The sequence below is a fragment of the Ammospiza caudacuta genome, chromosome 13 (genome assembly GCF_027887145.1).
Source record: "Ammospiza caudacuta isolate bAmmCau1 chromosome 13, bAmmCau1.pri, whole genome shotgun sequence".
NCBI lineage: Eukaryota > Metazoa > Chordata > Aves > Passeriformes > Passerellidae > Ammospiza > Ammospiza caudacuta.
Window position 1 is genome coordinate 12,961,724 of NC_080605.1, and position 18,466 is coordinate 12,980,189.

The following is an 18,466-nucleotide window of genomic DNA, read 5'->3' on the forward strand; positions in this document are numbered from 1 at the left end:
CTACCAGTAACACTGGAATCTAAAATTAAAATCAGAGCTGATACCCAAGTAGTTGCTGCAGGTTTCCCTTAATGTGAGCAATCTAACAGCAGGCTGTTAAAGCCAACTAATCACACAGGCTCACTCCTCACTCAGAAGGAGAGGCTCAATTAGCTGACCTCTGGAGTGCCTCTCTGTGTATGCACCCTGACATGCTGCAAATTACCACTAAAGAGAGCCTAACCTAAATAAAACCCTGATTTACAGATATTGTAAGACAGGCAAAATGTATCCCACTCTGGAAAGCAAGTTAGTTCAGTTCTGATTTATTTGTGTTTTCTCAGATGTTCATGTGTCAGTATGTTCTGCAAATTTCTACACAAGTGGCAATTAAGGCACAATTTACTTTGATTTTTGACCACAAAATCAAAATAGGTTTGCTACACTTAATTGTTCTCACAAGACCTAGAAGCAAATGAATACACCCAAGGTAGGTATTCTACTGGGAAAAAAAATGGAGAAACAATGGGATTGCTCCAAACAGAAATTATTGCATAATCAGGTTTTATTAGTCAGATTATTTAGAGGGAATTTGTTCACAGCCTTATGGATAAGGTTTTAACATAAAAAGCTACCGATGTCCATTTTTATCACACTTTGGGGGTTTGGTTTGTTTTTAACAGCTCCTGAGACACCATTTCCCAGATGTCAGTGAGGATCATGCTCACACTGTTCCTCCCAAAGGCTGTGTGAAGTTCAGAGTGCTCTGCTCATCACTCAAGACCTGCAGGTCTGGGAATTGCTGAGAAACAGAAAACCCTCACCAAGGTGTCCAAGAACCCTGGTGTCTCCAATCCCCAGCAGCCAAGCACTCAGGAGTGCTGCAAAGTAAACCAAGAGACTCATTCTAGGATATAACCTAAGAAACATGCAGACAACAATTTGATTTCAAATACATTCCAAGTCTACTCCTATTCATGTGGTTCCTCACATGTGGCTGGAACTAAACAAAACTCATTCATTCTCAGAACTGCTATGGAATATTTTTCTTGGTTCATTCCTGAGATTATATCAAATAATTCAATGCACAATTATGCTTTTGCAGATATCACTACCTTGACATTTCATTAAGAGAAATCAGACATTGCTTCTTTTCTTAAATTGCTTTCAGCAATTTAGCAAAAATCTTAACCCAACATCAGCAGCAGTCCCAAATAAAGATAACTTTAAGCAATAATAAAAAAAGACAGCCTATTAGAAATACTTGTTTCTCCATGGACAACACACAACTAGCCAGAAACACAAAGAATTTCTAAAATGAAAATTCTGGTTACAAACTTATTTATGGCAGTAGAACAGGCTGCTGACATTACAGGATCTGATAACAAGGAATACTTATTTTTCACTTTAGCTACAAAGTAGTCGGCAGTACCCAAAGCACTTTTTTTCATTAAAAACAAAGTTGTGATTTAACTTTCATATTTTTAAAAACTGAAAACAATAATTCCTTTATTTAGCAGTAAGAAAAAGACAAAAGTAGCAAAGTGACATTCCAAGCTCAGAAAAAAACATTTCTCAAAATGTTTTGAAAAGTCCACTAAGTTCTTGTTTTGAGGCTGGGCTGGTTTAGGTGGGGGGGGGGTTTAAATAGGATTATTGTATTTACACCAGAAATAGGAGAAACAGGAAATAACCACTATTGCATCTAGTTAAACAAAACTCATTCAAACTACAAACTAGGCATTGCTGATGAAATAATGAATTGAAATCTGTTAATGTCAGTTCACACAAAACCTTGACTACCAGGTCATTTCCACTGAAGTTGGAGGGAAGCACAAGCTGTAAAATCCCAGCTGACCCAGTATTTTATCAAAATAAAGGCCAAAGTCACTCTAGATAAGAACTCACGCAACAATGAGGCTGATGAGAGGAAAGCACAGCAGAATAAAAGGACAGATCTTTCCCTGGAGAGCTTTGAGATCCTCTGTACTTGAAACACAAGCTCAAAAAAATCAGTTTCACTGGCAACACTGAACACTCCCATGCCTGCTCCAGACACACATTTCCATCAGAAACTGCAGCATAAACACCAAACTACTGACATCCATGCCCATGTTAATAGTATATGTTGTTCATTCACTATTATAACATTATTTTGCTATGTAATAACATTATTTACTTCACTGTTAATTGACAGTGTCAGTATAGTTTTGAGTTTACTGGATTTTACCCAACTAGTAAAGCTGTGATTCTTAAGACTTATTACATACTACACTGCAGTTCACATTTATCATCAGCAACAGTGATGGCACCTATAAAAGTGACACAAACAAAGCATAATTGTACCCAAAAACTAAAATAAAAAGCCATATTATTGATATTACAGTCATTCCTCTGAACCAGTTCAGAGTTCAAAAGATGGCACTTGCTTGTGCTCTGCTTGAAAGGAACAGCCAAAACGTTCCCAGACAATATCCTATGCAATAGATAGGCTGGAGTAGAGTACAAAATTAAGTACACAATTAAGCACAGATCTTGGATTTATCCCTAGATAAACACCTGTGAAGACTTCTACTGTACTTTTCAAAACTGGATTAGAGAACAGCCTTTCCCATCAAGTTGTCTGACCCTACAGAACTCAAAGGATTTAGCAATTTAATAACCCAGTGTTTCAGAAAACATTATTACTATTTTTCAGTTAATACACTGATAGTTTCAGAACACTTATAATTCTTTGTAAGTGCTAATATCAGCATAAAATACTTACCCTTTAGCAACAGTTCTTTGACATTTTCAGTAACTTGGTTTACCATTATTCTTCTTCCAGCTCTTAGCACATTCTTTAGTAAATGCCTCCCCTGTGAAGTCTTGAGGATTGGACAACTTTAATAATATTCTATTTCCAAAAGAACTGTTTCTACCTGCTCTGACAAAGTGCTGGCTGCAATGCTGAATTGGACTGATCTCTTCCAAGAGGCAAGAGGTCCTTACAGAAAGTTAAGCCGACACTGATATAATCCTGGCATTATAATCCTTTCAACACTGAGAAAATACACAAATATCAGATCTTAGAGAAAATGCTGCTTGTGAAATCCAAGCCCAGCCACATTTAAGAGGCACATTGCAGTTGTTTGCACACTTACTCAGAAAAGTGTGGCACAAATCTGCTGCTGGCTGAGTGTGGAACCAGAGAGGGTTTTAAACCTGCTAGTGCCATGAAAAGTGTAGCTCTGTGACGTTAGCCCTGCAGGCATTTCAGCTTTCAAGTGAAAACAGTGATCTGTTTCTTTCCATCTTCAATACATTAGAATAGGATGACCCATTAATGGATGAACCACATGTGAGATCACAAAAAAAAAAAAAAAAAATAGAAACAGCAGGATGAAATGGAAGGTTTATGTAAGATACACGAGAAATACTAACTTAGAGATTCTCACCACTTCATAATTACCAGAGCCCTCACCTTCTGCCCATTCCCATTCAGACCCTCTGCACACCAGCACACACCTCACTAAGATTTAGCTACATGATGGGGTAGGGGCAGTCACCAGGAATACCTGTGTCAATAAAGATGCCAAGGCACTTTTAAGAAATTGGATTTAGGAACTCACATCACTTGGGAGTTTTCATAATATAACCTGTCACTGCCAGATGAAACAAAAATCCCACTATAAAAACAACCTTTATTTCACTGTAATCCAGTTCAGAGGTTCTTTCATGTGGAACGGCTCCAGAACCATTTCTCACGATTATCCTCCCCGAAACTCCATCCCCTCACATGCATGAGGACACCTCAGATACAGCATACCTATCTAAATACAGGGAGCAGCATTCTGGTATTTCCCCTGCCTCAGGAAAAGCCTCTTGTCTTGCTACAAAGTGTTCTCACTTTCTCTGAAAGACTGCAACACACATCTATGAGACCAGTATGCAGATTCCATGCAGTATTCTTTCTTTCTGAGATCAAATACAGAAAATTCTTTTCAGCTCCATACATGTTCAACTGACCAGGGCTTCACAGCACAAAAGAGAGAACAACAAAAAAAAAAGCCCAAAAAACCACACAGCACTATTTTGGATGTACATATTCCCTCCTCCAGCTGAACACAGGGCAAAGAAACAATTGTACAGGCACAAACCTTGGAGTGAGAGAAAGCAGATGGGAACAGTGACCCCTAAAAGCCAGTATTGCCACCAGCTCACAAAACTTCCTACAGGGAACAAGTATAAAGAAATAAGGTAAGAGCCAGAATGCTAAATATGATCCAGAGATACAGAAAATGACAGAAGAAAGGAGATTTAATTACTTTGAACATTTCAATGTACGTACATTCTGTGTATTGCATATTACACAATGTACATTTACAGACATCTATCTATCTACTATCATTCACTCCTGGAAGACAGCAGAAAGACATTGGTAACCACTTCCAAGCTGATTGTGAAACCCTGAATGTCATTGGTTTTCAGTCAGTTAACTCATCCAGAAAGTGCTGAACATCAGATATTTCTTACATTTGAGAAGTACTGTGTTCCATGTGAAAACAAAGTTCATGAGAGTTCGTTTTTCTTTTAAGCCAAGGAAAAAGGAAAGGGGGAGGATGTTTCAAGGAGGGGAAAATAAAAGAAAAAAAAAGTTAAGCAAATCCAAGGATGACTTTTTAGTGTGAAGCGCTACAAACAGCCAAAACTCACAATAACTCTGGTCATAATACTTACAAGAAATTACAAATCAGCATGATACTTCTCCAAGAAAAGGGAGTCACTCCTTCCCACTGAACATCTCAGAGGGTGGAGGGAGCTCTGACACTGCACATGATAAAGAGAAAACCACTGTTCTTCTTAAATACAAATATTTTGACACACATTTACAAAGAACGCACAAGTCTCACAAAACAGCACCACACATTTCCCACAGTGCAGCACAGCACGGATGTCAGATATCTGGAGAAGCCACAGTGGCTTTTACCATCATTTTACAGAAAGTTCATCTGTTTGCAAAAGCTTCAGAGCAAAGTGGGTATAACAGAATAGCTTGGAGAAACTCTTCAAAGAGCAATCAGCAACATTAGATCACTTTTCTGCTTCACCAGTCAGGAATTAGGTAGCTGCACACAATCTAAGCCAGAAAACACTCCAAGATGTATAATGGTGAGTTTGCTCCAGCTAAATATGAGCTTCTACTAAATAGTCCACAATACAGCATCTTAAAAGGGCAAAGACAAAATACTGCAATTAAATAATTCTCTCTGTGTTGCCTTGAGTCACAGCTTTAAAGCTCCTTGCATGTGTGCTAAAAGGCATCATAGCACAAGGCAGATAATCATCCCACTGTCTGGTTACACAGAATTGGGATTTACCAAACATGACTCAGCTATACCTCCTCTCATGAGTGGCCACCACGTGTCAGAAATTAACCCCTGACACTGTCACCAGATTTCCTGGAACTCAGAAACACATCAAGAGTTTAGAGTGGTTTGTGCTGCCCTAGACAAAGAGGACAAGGTAAAAGTTCCACACAGGAGCTGAAGCAAGGGTTGGCTTGTGATGCTCTCAAAGCAGCCATGCCCCAGCTCAGGGTGCAGAACACAAACAGGAATGAAAGGAAAGGAAGGGATGCTGTTGAGGGGATGGGAGTGGCCAAGTGGCACTACTGCCAAACACTTCACATTGTGAAATCACAGGCTGGACAGGTAAAACCTTAGCAGAACAAAGCCCAAAAGATACAGGAGCAGTAGAAGCTAAAATCAGATCTGCAAGACAATTAATGAACTTGTACCTTTGTGTCAGCTCTAGATACAAATACATACACTACAGCAAGTAGTAGAAAAATTAAGATCATTTGTACTATTTGGGAGAGGATCAGCAAGACAAAGCTCCTGAATGCAAAGGGAAGGCAGAAGAGGAACAGTAATGTGCTGTCCTCCATCAGAGGCAGCAGCAGCTCTGCCATCCTCTAGAATTACTCCCAGTCCTGACTCAGATCTGACCAGAGCTGGACTTTGCACACAGTAACTAAGCTCAGGGCTACTCAGCTTGCAAACAGAGACAGGGTCATAAAACAAAGTAGCATTGCTATAGATAATTTTATGGAAAACAATTATACTGCAGGGCATAAAAACTTGTGTTTAACTGCAGCAATCAGCAATGTAAAGTATGCAAGAGCAAGTCTCAACAAATTTGCCCTTCTTAACTCAGCAAATGAGCAGCTTCTAATGGCACACCATAAAAATCCTTTTTTCCCTTTGACATGGAAGTGAAAGTCAGAAGGTTGTATGGTCTGCTTCATGATAAGAGGGTAAATGCAGTGATTGAATGATGTTCCTAATCCCTCAGATAAACAGAAGAAATTGCTGGCTACTGGTAGGAGATGAAACTGAAGGCTGGTAATTAGACTGCAGGGAAAAAATCCCATGTAGCCTTGTTGAGGCATAATTACCTTGAACCTCTCCACAGCACAGAGTGCCTCTGCCCTACACACAGCTCTGCCAGGATGTGGTTACACAATCCCTGCAAGGCAGCCCCCAGCAGCAGCTCACAGCTTTGATTCTCCTTCTAAAGCAATCGATGGATGGCATCCTCATGACAGGACAGGCCATGTGCCAATCAATGACACAGCTGGGCTTCTAGGACAATGCAGGTCACTTGGGGGGACAGAAAGGAGCTAATTAAGCATTCTGCATTCAAGAGGATGGACCTGTGGGCCAAAAACCCAGGAGACATGAGGCAAGCCCAAGATGTGAATACCTGTGGAAATACCATGCCTTACCCAGAGGAGCTTCCTGGAGCAGCACTGTGACCATCACACACAGGTGGGATGATGATCACCCTTTCTGCACCCCCAGCAGAACCTCCTCCCTCTCCCTTTGCCCAGCCCTGCCTGGCACTGGCCTCTCATCTTCTGCTCAGCAAAATGCCATTTCATTTATATTTCCAATAAGTCTAAAGCTGCATCCACTCAGCAAAGCATAAGTGCCAAGTTACCAAACCACCCCATTCATCCATCAGCTAATTGAGTAAAAGCTTTTTGGGGGCAATTAGCACTTTATTCTGCACATCAAATTCCATCTCTCTGTCCTACAGAGCACAAAGAAGATCAAAAGATGATTAAGAAAGAACTCCACCTGGTGCCTTTAACAGCAACAAAAATCTGAGAAAATGTATTCCCAGATCTGTTCTGACCTGTACATCTGCTGCTCAGACATGATTTAACACTGCTGGAAAGTAAACAACTTTCTTTTCCAAGCCATACCTAGAACCCACCACAAAATCTAAAGCCCTATTAAAAGCCTGCTAGGAAAAAAAATGCTACTTATTCACTCCAGGAATTCTTTTTATGGTTCAGAAGTGACAGTCGTGAAATAGTGTTTAAAATGAAAGCTATAGGGAAGAAATAGGCAGTAAACAGGTTACAAAATAACCTCCAGACAGAGTTACATATTTTTACATATATATATATATATATATATATATATATATATATACATATATATACACAGTTACAGTATACAAAATGTTGGCATATTCAAATTCCAGAGGTTTACATGCATTCTAAGGGCTGTATTTTTGTGTAGACCCTATTAAATTTAAACACAGTCACATTAACTGTCATGTATTTGAGTCTGTGAAAAGACGAATTATTTGTGTATGTATTTTATGTTGCCTGCTTAAAACAAAGATATTTTTTGCTTGGCAATTGCTACAGCAGCCACTGTGAAAGATGCTCAGTCCTCCATGCATGACAAAATCCAAGTATGCTGAAAGAAATCATCCAAAGCAGCTGAACTGAAAGAACAAGAACAGTACTACTCATTGCTAAGGGATCACTTGGCAGCATTTAAACAGTTGCCTATTGAAAACTAATAATTAAGAAAGAGGTTTTACTAAATCAAACAAAAAAACACCCTGAAACTTTATTATCTGAGCATAAAAATCAGTTTAGTACAATTAAGAGATGCAAAATTTCCAATTCAGAGGTTACTGAAGACAAAGGAAACACCCCTAAATTGTAATTCAAATAGGCTTTAAACCATGTCTTAAAAGGGTGCATTTTTCTTCCCTGTAATTCAGGTCACAGAACAACGTATTTAAAGAGCAACCTTGAACCAACAAGTTGAAGACATGGACCTTTTGATCAAAGAAATCTTGCTCCATGTATTGGAGCTAACAGCAATTTTTCTGAATTTAAAGCAATGTGCACATTATTTGTTGCATCGCAATAAAAAACAGATGTAAATCCTTAACTTGGTCTTGGAAGGGGAAAGTCACCAAATGCAGCTTTGCTCTCCCTGTGGCACTGGGTATCCCCCATCCTGTCACCTGCACTTCAAAACAAGGCAGTGGTCACCAACTCTGAGTTTTCTCAAGGTGGTTGTTCCAACCTCAGCCAACAGCATTTATTAGGCTACATTTTTAGGTTTGGCTACATTTACAAGGCTAAATTTATTTAGATTTGGCTACATTTCCTAGTCAATGAGACTGCAAACTACCTTAAGTCTTCATTCTACACAGAACTTTAGAGCAAAAGCCAAAATTAAATTTTACACTGAAAAGCACACAAAAACTTATACTTCAATTTTGTTGCAGCAGGGAAAAGAAAGCAGATGTCACTATTTTCTTTGAGCAAGTGAAACACTGAAGAAATTTGTAAGGGGAAACTGAATAACACACATAGATCAATTTGATACATGAGAGAGAGCTGTAAGACAAACAAGACATCCAAAAATGTACTTAAAATTCTTTAGAAAACTTCAGAGATTGTATAGGAGATATCACTTCAGCATTATTAAAATATTCCAAAACTTAGACTCAACTCAACTTAGACTCAAGTTTGGAATGGCAGCTTAGCAAGCACAGGCAGAGAGAATTAGTTAAAAACTCCACATCTTTTCATGATTTTTTTTTCTTTTCTACAACTGCTGAGCCTTCTAATGCAGGTGTTCTCCAAAACACCAAATATCTGCAGCTGCAAAAGACCAACAGAGGCTTGTTTGGGTTTTTTCAACAATCTTCCCTTAGGTTTTTGCACCATGCAGACCCACACACACACACACGGGTACGGGAGCTGCTTTCACATCACTCAGACATATCACAGAGATTCCTCCCAGAGCTTTTTCAAATAACTGGAATACCAGAGAACACACAAAAAGGCCCATGTTTTCCTATATTTAGCCGGGTCTCCTGTTCACCAGCAGCTGGCACCACCATCCCCTTGGTATGGGACAGCTGCAGCCTCTCAGCTCAGCCCCAGTCACTGCACAAATTAGAAGAAGCGGGAGACATGCTCAGCAAAAGCAGCAGTTTGTGCAGCAACAAGAAGTTTTTTGTTTTCCTGGACAAGCATTTTAACAAGTTAAACCTTCCTACACTACAAGCCAATAAAATAAAATAGAGGTATTGACCGCGGGCTCCAGGAAAATGAGCTCCTCAGAAGAATTCCTTTGATTACAGGGTATAAAGAAGTATGTACCACCTCCTTCACCCACCCAGCTATTATAAACAGCTAATTATGTCACAAAGCACTTTTCCACTCTCATTTTTCACATGCCAAACTCTTATCTTTCCTTATCTGAAGCAAGAGTCCACTTCTCTATGCACCTGCATTGCTGAGGAAAGCATTGTGGAATTTAGCACTGCAATCATTGCTGTGCTAATTGCTGATTGCTCAAACAGAAAGGAAAAGAATTGAAAAAAAAAAAAAAAAAAGAAAAAGGGAAAGAAAAGGAAAAAAGCCCTAACAACAAAAAAACCTTCCAGGACTTCTAAAGTATGACCCTGCTGCTAAGACCCCTTTCAGGATCTGCACTGAAAACCATAATTATTGCTGTGGATCCCACAGGTACTCTTTCTGAAAAGAAAAAAATATTCACATATTTAGCACTGACAGGACACCTTTAATATTTCCAAATTTACACATCATACTTTTCAGAGAGGGGAAACCAAACAGCAGCAGAACAGGGAAAAAAACCTCTTCCCATCAAAACGCTACTACACTGAAAAAGATGCAGTCTCCATTCCATTTTCAGTAAGAGAACAATTAACAAACCACCAGAAAAGACAGTTCACTGACATCAGTACTGCTATTCTCAGGTTACTTTCTTTTCTCTGAAACAATTCAGAGGTTCTGCCTCAACTCCACCCCAGGCTGCCTCCTCTATGACCTTTCTGCAGCTTTTAGGCAACACAAAAAATGCTGAAGACGCATGTGCTAAGAGATTATGCAAAAATATTCCACTATGACCACCATAACAAACAGTGCCATTTAGCCACACTGCTGCCAGCAGAAGTTCTTAAGATAACTTAAATGAAATGTAGACATGTTTCTGTTGTCCTATTTAGCCCTACTGTCTAATTTATTACATGACTGATTTTATCTTATCTCTGAACTTGGCCAAAACACCTACATGTAAGAATTAGGCACTTTGAAGAAGAATTTTTGAATGATTTATGTGTCCCCATTAAAAGTATCTTCAGACACATCTCATGTGAGCTTGCAAAAGTCTTGCAAAATACTGAGAATCTTTACAGTAAGTTACCACAGATTAAAGCAGTGAACCAGGAAGTTTGAAGCAAAAGCACACTGCTATCACACCAGAACTTTACCCACATTTTCCAAAGCAGCTCACTGCAAATGAGCAGCACAATCTGCTGCTGCACAAGAACACTGAGCACACTGACACAGAATGCAAGCTCGAGGCAAAGGTCCCAAGTCTAGTTAGAGAACTCTGGGCTTGGAGGAAGCCATGTGATAACTGGAACAAGAGCAGAGCAATTCCTTGGCAAAACCAAGGGTGGCAGCTGACCAAAGCTAGTTAGTGACACCAAGCTGATTAGTGTCTCCTTTCCACACAAAAGTCAAGGGAAGATAAATAACTTCCCACAGGACACATGACGTTGCCACACTTTGGTTAACTGGGTGCACAATGACTGTGGAGCTGAGATTTCTATTAAAGCAAAGTGTATTTGGTTTTTTAAACACTATTCAGACCCCACTGTCCCTCTTTTTGCCCTGTGTACCCAACCTAATATGCTGGCTTTATTTCAAAGACAGAGGGGATGCCAAATTCACATTTCTCATCCCTGACGATCCATAAAGAAGGGCTCACGTGTTTATCATAGGATCACAGGATAATTCTTTGTACTTCTTTTTCTAAATGAAAGATGTCAAAGTCTATTATAAGCAGTGGCAGTCAGTGGAACCTACTTACAAATAAAAGGCTGATTTTATTCATAAGCAAGCACTGGAACTATCTGACAAGGCTAAATTATTGCACACTGACTAATGCCTTCTTATGGAAATGGTTGACAAGAAATTCTGTTGCAGAACAGTTACACATCTGCAGATGTGAAACTTGATGTCCTAAAAAAAGCAAAATTCAGGAAAAAAAAAAAAGCCTTCAAAACCAGAGATATGACAAATGAAGGCAGCGGTAAAAAGATCAAACCAAAAAAAGAATCCACCAGAATCATAAGCAACAGCCTAAGATATTGGGCAAGGAGCACTGCACAGCACAGCCTGCAGACTGTTACAGAGCAGCTACAAACAACTGCAGTGCCATGGCCACACTCTGCAAGGGCCATGTCCTTACTGAGTCACCTCAACCCATCCAACCAAACTGAGCAATCCAAACAAGTCCTGGAACCAGGTTCTGAATAGCAAGCTGACTAAATAAAATCTTCCCAGCAGAAGGTTCACCAGAACAACTGCAACCACTTTCTCACACTGCCTGTGGTGGGGCTATGTGAGGGCACAGACAGCTGGACACAGGCACTGCTCTGTGTGCATCCATGTGCCAGGAACAACTGTGGGCACTTGGGTAAGGCCAGCACCTACAACCTGAACCCTGCACTCAAGTCACACAGTTTATCTTATCTCCAATCAGGGGCATCCCCAACACCAACAAACCCCTCCATGAGCGCTGTAATCAGCTGCCACAGAAGGCTCTGCAGGCTCCAGCCAGTGCTGAAGAGCTCGGAGATATTCTGCCTTCAACAGGAGCTGCCACATCATCAACATCCCCTGTGTGAGAGGCCAGGGTAACTGCACAGGATGTAGAAACCAGCACCAAAACCGAAAGGAATAACACAAGATTGAGCTCAGATTCCCCTCTACAGAGCTACAAACCAAGAAACCCAGAGAAAAACAGAAAAGGCTACTGAGGAAGAACATGCTTGTCAGGACAGGTAGGCAAGACACATCTCTTCATACACACACCCCGAGGATATGAAACAATACTTAATTACTGTGAAAGTAAATTAAAAAATGGAAGGCAGTTAGAGTTCAAACAAAAACAGAACTAGCTACCATATATTAGTAGAGAAATTACTAGATATTTATCAGCTTTAAAATAGAGAGACTCAGCTAACTTCCAGCAGCATGGCTGTGCACTGCAGCTGGGACAGCAGCATGTTAGAGGCCACAGCCTGCCAGTGACTGATGGACTGTGACAGGAGCTGAGTGGGAATCCTCAAGTGGGTTGGTTGCACACATCCTACAGGCAGCCTCATACCTAAATAAGAGGTGGTTTGAGTTGGCCTTCCTTTATCCACCATGGCAGCAGCTTCCACAAGCCACACTTACCAACCCATGGCCAAAGCTAGCTACTGGAAAAAGCATTCCAGGAGGTGTCCACCTCGACCTGCTGAGACGGGTAAAAAACACCTGTTACTGTCATACACACAGGGACTGCATGGTAAGCAGGCTGAGAGTGAAACAGTCCTATTTTACAAAACAAATTAAGGGCCCTGCACAGCCTTTAGGGCTAGTGCCTCAAACTGTCTGTAGTAACAGACAGCTTGGGAAAAGCACCTCCCTTTCATCACCCTAAAACACCCACACTAGGCATGGAAAGAACAGGCATTAGGGCTATGTCAGCTACTTGGTCTTCAAAATCTAAAATTTCCTTGAAAATGATACAAAGTAAGAAAGAAACTCCCAGTGCACACGTATTGGAGATTGAAAAGCGTATTCTCAGAGAAATTAGCAAGTTAACAAGGCAGAACTGAACTTTGTTCTTATGGCAGTTGAGTATCACTCAGCAAAATAACCCTGTTGCCTTCCCTAAGCACAGGCCTGAGGCGTGCAGCTCCCTTCAGGGATTACTGTACATTCAGGTACATTTGCAGTCAGAGAAGTTTGACTGCACAGGCAAGGAAGATCAGGTCAGGTGTTTACTGCTTTGTCTTTTGTTGCCTAGAGTCACTCATGATTCACAGAGGGTAAGTCAGATTCACCAGATGAACCCATGGGAAGATCCTCTTCCTAAAGGTTACAGAAAGCTAAACATAACCAAGGCAGGAAAAAAAAAAAAAAAAAGGAACAGATTGCACAAAGAGCTAAAACAACCTTGTACCAGGACTATATTGCTGCCCAAATCTAAGTGTCCTTCACATTCCCAATAGAAACACTCACTGTATTTAAAGTGATTTATATCTAAAAGTCACAGCAAAACACCAAGACAGGCTGAGCACTCCCATCAGCTGCCTAGTTAAAGAATGTAGTTCTCACCACCCAAAATCCCCTCCTACTTACGTGATCTTCTTCTGAAATTGGAATAAATTAACCCCCAAGAAAAAGCAGCAGCTCTGCCTGGCAGGAGCAGTTGAGAGAGCCACAGAGGCACAAAGCACTTGCTGTACTATTCAAGGGCCCGGTTTGCAGGAGAGAGACCTTGCAGGGCAGCCGTGTTTTTTAGGATGATATAAACAACTAAAGCAGACACCGTTAAATTCGGCTAATTTAACTGCATTCTCTATCACCCGTTTATTTTCGCAGTGGAGCACTGAAAACATCTGAGCCTATCTCCACGCACTCTTATCACCTCCGGAGAAGGGAGCCTGTGGGAGCACCGATAAGAGCCATACCCCGGGCCAGCCCCGCTCCCCCCGCACCCCGGGCTATCACCCAGCGCCGGGGGGGCGGAGGGAACCCCGGGCTGGCTCCGGGGAACCCCGCACCAGGGCATCCCCTGCTGCGCCGCCCCCGCTCGGCACGGCCCGGCCCGGCCCGGGGCTGGCACGGGCGGCAGCGCTGTCCCGGAGCGCCGGGCTCCGCGTCCCGGCCGTGGCAACAGCGGAGCCGCCGCCGCCCGGCGCTCCCGGGGGGCTCCTCCCCAGGGCGCGGCGCCCCGAGCAGCCCGGCAGGCACCGCCAGCGCCCCCGCCTTTGTGTCGGCCGCAGCCGGCGGCAGCGGGGCGGGAGCCGCGCTCCCCGAGCCCCGGAGCGTGGGCACCGCCGCCCCCCGCCCGGCCGTGCCCGCTCACCGTCGGAGCTGACGGTGTCGTAGGAATCGCCGGGGGCGGGCGCCGCGGCCGGCTCCCGGTAGTCCACCCAGCTGAGCCCTTCTACGCTGTCGTACTCGGCGCGGGGCTTGTCCTCCACCGGCACCACGGTGAAGTGCGGCATGGCTGGCGGGGCGGAGAGGGCTCCCCGCGGCACCGCGGCGAGGCAGGCGGGACGCGGCGCGGAGCCGGCGGCGCATTCCTGCCCCGTGCGGTCACTTCCTCTCAGGAAACCGCGCTCCTCAACTCCACCCATTCCAGAGCGAGCGGCGGGGCGGTGCGGATCCCGCCGCCCCCGGGGCCGCCGCGCCAGCACCGGGCGCGGGGGCGGGGGTCGCTCCGCCGGGCGGCCGCGCTCGGCGGCGGGGGCGCGGAGGAGGGGCCGGAGGCGGCGAGGGGAAGGGGGAGCCTTCCTCCCGCATTCATCGTGACAGGAGCCGGGCCCGGGGGCGGCGGGAGCGGGGCGGGGCGGAGCGGGCGCCCTCCGCCGCCGCCCTCCCTTGCGGGCGCTGCCGGACCGCCTCGGGGAGGAAATTTCCCCTCCATCCTGGCCCGGGCTCCCTCCCCTGCCGCCGCCGCCATTTGCTAGGCGGGAGCGATGCGCGGAGAGCGGCGGCGGGGATGGAGCCGGGTGATCCAGGAGCGCCTGGAGGGACGGGGTGGTGCGGGCGAGCATCACCAAGTGAGCCGCGGGCAGCGGACCCGGGAGCCCGCCGGGCCGGGCAGTGAGAGTACTATTTAGGGATATCACGGCTGGTTATCCCTAGTTAGGGATATCACGGCTCCCAGCAGCCGGTTCCAGCCCGGCGTGGGGCTGGCAGACAAGTGGAAGGCGCAGTGGTACCCGGAGAGCCGGGTGTGCGCCCGGTGCCGGTACCGGGCGATGTTCAGGGTGCCGGTACCCGGTGTGTGCAGGATGCCGGTACCCGGTGTGTGCAGGATGCCGGTACTAGGCGATGTGCAGGGTGCCGGTATCGGGTGTGTGCAGGATGCCGGTACCCGGTGTGTGCAGGATGCCGGTATCGGGTGTGTACAGGATGCCGGTACCCGGTGTGTGCCGCTGTCCCCGCTTCCTGTGCCTGCGGTGGCCGCGCTGCGCTTTCCCGTGTGCTCCCTCCGGCTCCGGCGACACGAAGCCCCAGGCAGGGACGTGGCAAGCGGAGCAGCCCACGAGAAAGGGGAAGATGGCAGCGCTGAGGGCTGCGGGCAGATCGGGCAGGGCAGATTTGCATGCGGGCCGAGGTGTCGGTAGCCGGATGCAAAGCAGGCACAGTTGCTAAGGCAGCAGACGGATGCAGCGTGGCCCTGCCGCTCACACGGGCTCGGGGGGACACCATTGTTCCGTGCCACTCCGGAGGCAGAGCGGTGACATCCCCTCTGTACAGCCCAGGGCACGCAGCCACCCCACTCCCCGAGTGAGCAAAATGAGATATCGCCTTCACATTTGTCGAAGCTGGCACCAGCAGCGGGTATCTTGGCCTTCACGTGGAGTTTGAACTTGAATTAATAGGGGATAATGTCATTTATTGTCTGCATTTGAAAGCTGGCCTTGACAGGTGAAGGATCCCTTTTTAATGTGTTGTGTAATCATCAGGACAAAACTCTGTAAAACAGTTTGTGTATTTTACTGGGGACTGTCAATTCACACTAATTCTGTAGATTTCTGTAAACTAAAATATTCCCTATTGAAGAAATGTACAGTGTGTACAGTGACAAGACATCCCAGCACAGCTGTAAGATTTGTCTTTGGATCCCACAGGAGTCTGCAGGAGGATGCAAAGGAGGAGCAGAGCAAGGGGCTAAGGCTGGACCTTTCCTGTGCTCCCACCTTACCCCCAGTTTTATGAATATGTCCTGCCTTTCCGACAGGAAGAAAAATTTGTAATGAGCAGGGGAGAGACAAACATGAGGGAGAATGCTTTGTTCACAAGAACAGACTAATAAGTCTACTTTTAATTACTTGGGGTTTGAAATGAAGGTGAAGGATCCATGCTGTGGAGCGACTGCTGCCAGGGGGGTGCAGGTCTCTCAGTTCACTTAGCACAGGGCTGCTGGTGGACCACCTCTGGGGCAAGTCAGGGTGATTCCACCTCTTGGTATTGATCAGACAGGTGGAAAGACTTCTAAGACTCCTGTGCTTTCATATAACCTACATTTTACTTTTGACACTTAGCTCTGTTCGTGGAAAAAAGGATCTTCATGTGGCTGTGTGTATCTCTGTAAACAGCCTTATCAGTTTTGGAGGAGATTTTAAAAAAGAACAGCATTTCCTCTGTTGAAAACTCCTAGTTTCTTGAAGACTTAAGTTGAGATTTTTTTTTTCCCAGTAAGCCTAAAAGAAGCGTGTTTGTAAATGTGATCCCCTGAGATCTATAAAGTTTTACTTGCAATTTCTCTGAACAAGCAATAATTTTATCCCCCAGAGGAAAGTAGAACAATGGGCCAAAAAGTAGCATTTTCTGTTTTACCCTCTATGGTTGAATTACATTTCATTAGTGTTCATTTAAAGTTTGACCTTACAAGATAAACCCCACCAAAAACCACCAGGAAAATTAATTGATAGGGGACAAATAATTTTATATAGAAAAGGGGCAAGATGCTAATTCATCATTAAGTATGTTTGTTCATGTTCAGTCTTCTTTCCACTTTTCCACTTTATAAAGGTTTTGAGTGAAAGTGTCTGCTCTAAGTAAGCTGGCCTAGAAGAAGGAGGCAGGACTGCAAGAAATAAGTCTCCAAAGTTAATGTTTTTGGAGTCCTGCTTATTCAGGAAGAAGCATTAAAATGGGTGTTTCCCTCTCATAGCACTTTGGAAAGCAGATATGGCAAGGATACACTGCTCTTTAGGCACCAAAACTGCATCTGTGCCATCACAGAACATTATAGTTTCATAGAATCAGTGGTACTGAAATTGTAACCCATGAGCAGAAAAAGTTAAAAAAAATTTAAGCTCATGCACATGTACCAGCAACTCCCTTCTGTGGAATGGAAGCGATATCCAAATGCCTTAGCAGAGAATTGAGCCCTAGGAAACCATTCAAGTCTATTGAAGCAAAAATATTTCTTTTGTCTAAGGACAAGGGTCCTTTACTGACTTGCAGAAAGACTGTATTTAGAGATGAGAAGTTATCTACCCAGATCAACTTTGTTCAGCATCTGATTTTGAAGAGAGCACAATTCAACCTGGATAATTATTTTTTTCTAAGGTTAATAAGTGACTGTTACTCTGAATGGTATGAGGGGCTCTCAAAAATTGCCTGATATGAATATGATACTGGAATGAAACTGGATGGTCTACAGTACTACAGTATTTACCTGAAAACAACACTGCTACCTTCTCATTAAATAAAAGGGATGAAAATTACCTGTTTTTTACAAAGCTAAATAGAGTTCGGGGTTATGGTTTCATATAGGTACAGACTGGTCAGTTAAAACAAAAAGCAGAGACAATAATTTTAATTTCCTCTTTTTTTTTTTTTTATTTTTCTACACACGCCACTCCAATATCAACAGAGAAAAACTACACTTCTAGGAAAAAAGCCTGGTGGTTTCACACCAAAGAAAAAAAAGGAGTTCAGCTCTGCAGAATCATATTAGAAGAGAAAAGGTCTGTGTTTTCAGTAGTCTAGTTTACATTTACAGCATCACTGAAATCAGCAGCCTGAAGATCAGCAAATCCATCATCTCCCCTCTGATACACAACCAGGAACTGCTTTTAAATTGGTCGTAACTGCAAATCATGTAATCAAAGGCACAGTTCAGTTCTGCATTAGTAAGCCACTGGATATTTGTGAGCCACCTTAAGCAGGTAAAGCTTCCAGCCGAAGGGGCAGTGCCCTTGCACAGTAGAAACTGTGTTGTTCAAAGGCTCTGTGAGAAACTCTGAGCCTTCCAGAAGGGCAGTTTAGTCAACTGCTGTGGAGCCTGATAGAAATCCTCAGGGCAGGCAAGTGAGGTCAAGTTTTCCTTGAACACTTCTGACTGCAGGGGTGTGATGGTGTTCACAGGGGTCTGAGGATGAGGGAAGAGATGAGGATCTGACTCCATGTTTCAGAAGGCTTGATTTATTATTTTATGATATATATTATATTAAAACTATACTAAAAGAACAGAATAAAGGATTTCATCAGAAGGCTAGCTAAGAATAGAAAAAGAATCATAACAAAGGCTTGTGACTGACTGAGACAGTCTGGACAGCTGGGCTGTGA

The 18,466-nt window shown here is 43.8% G+C and overlaps 1 protein-coding gene across 1 annotated transcript in view; it reads right to left on the reverse strand.

Moving 5' to 3' along the window:
* SLC12A4 (solute carrier family 12 member 4) overlaps positions 1–14,473 on the reverse strand; it is a 47,572-nt gene extending 33,099 nt beyond the window's left edge. The window contains exon 1 of the mRNA XM_058813803.1: positions 14,241–14,473. Within this exon, the coding sequence (XP_058669786.1) occupies positions 14,241–14,382 (142 nt within the window). The 5' untranslated portion in view covers positions 14,383–14,473. The remainder of the gene's footprint in view (positions 1–14,240) is intronic.
* Between the last annotated feature and the right edge of the window lie 3,993 nt (positions 14,474–18,466).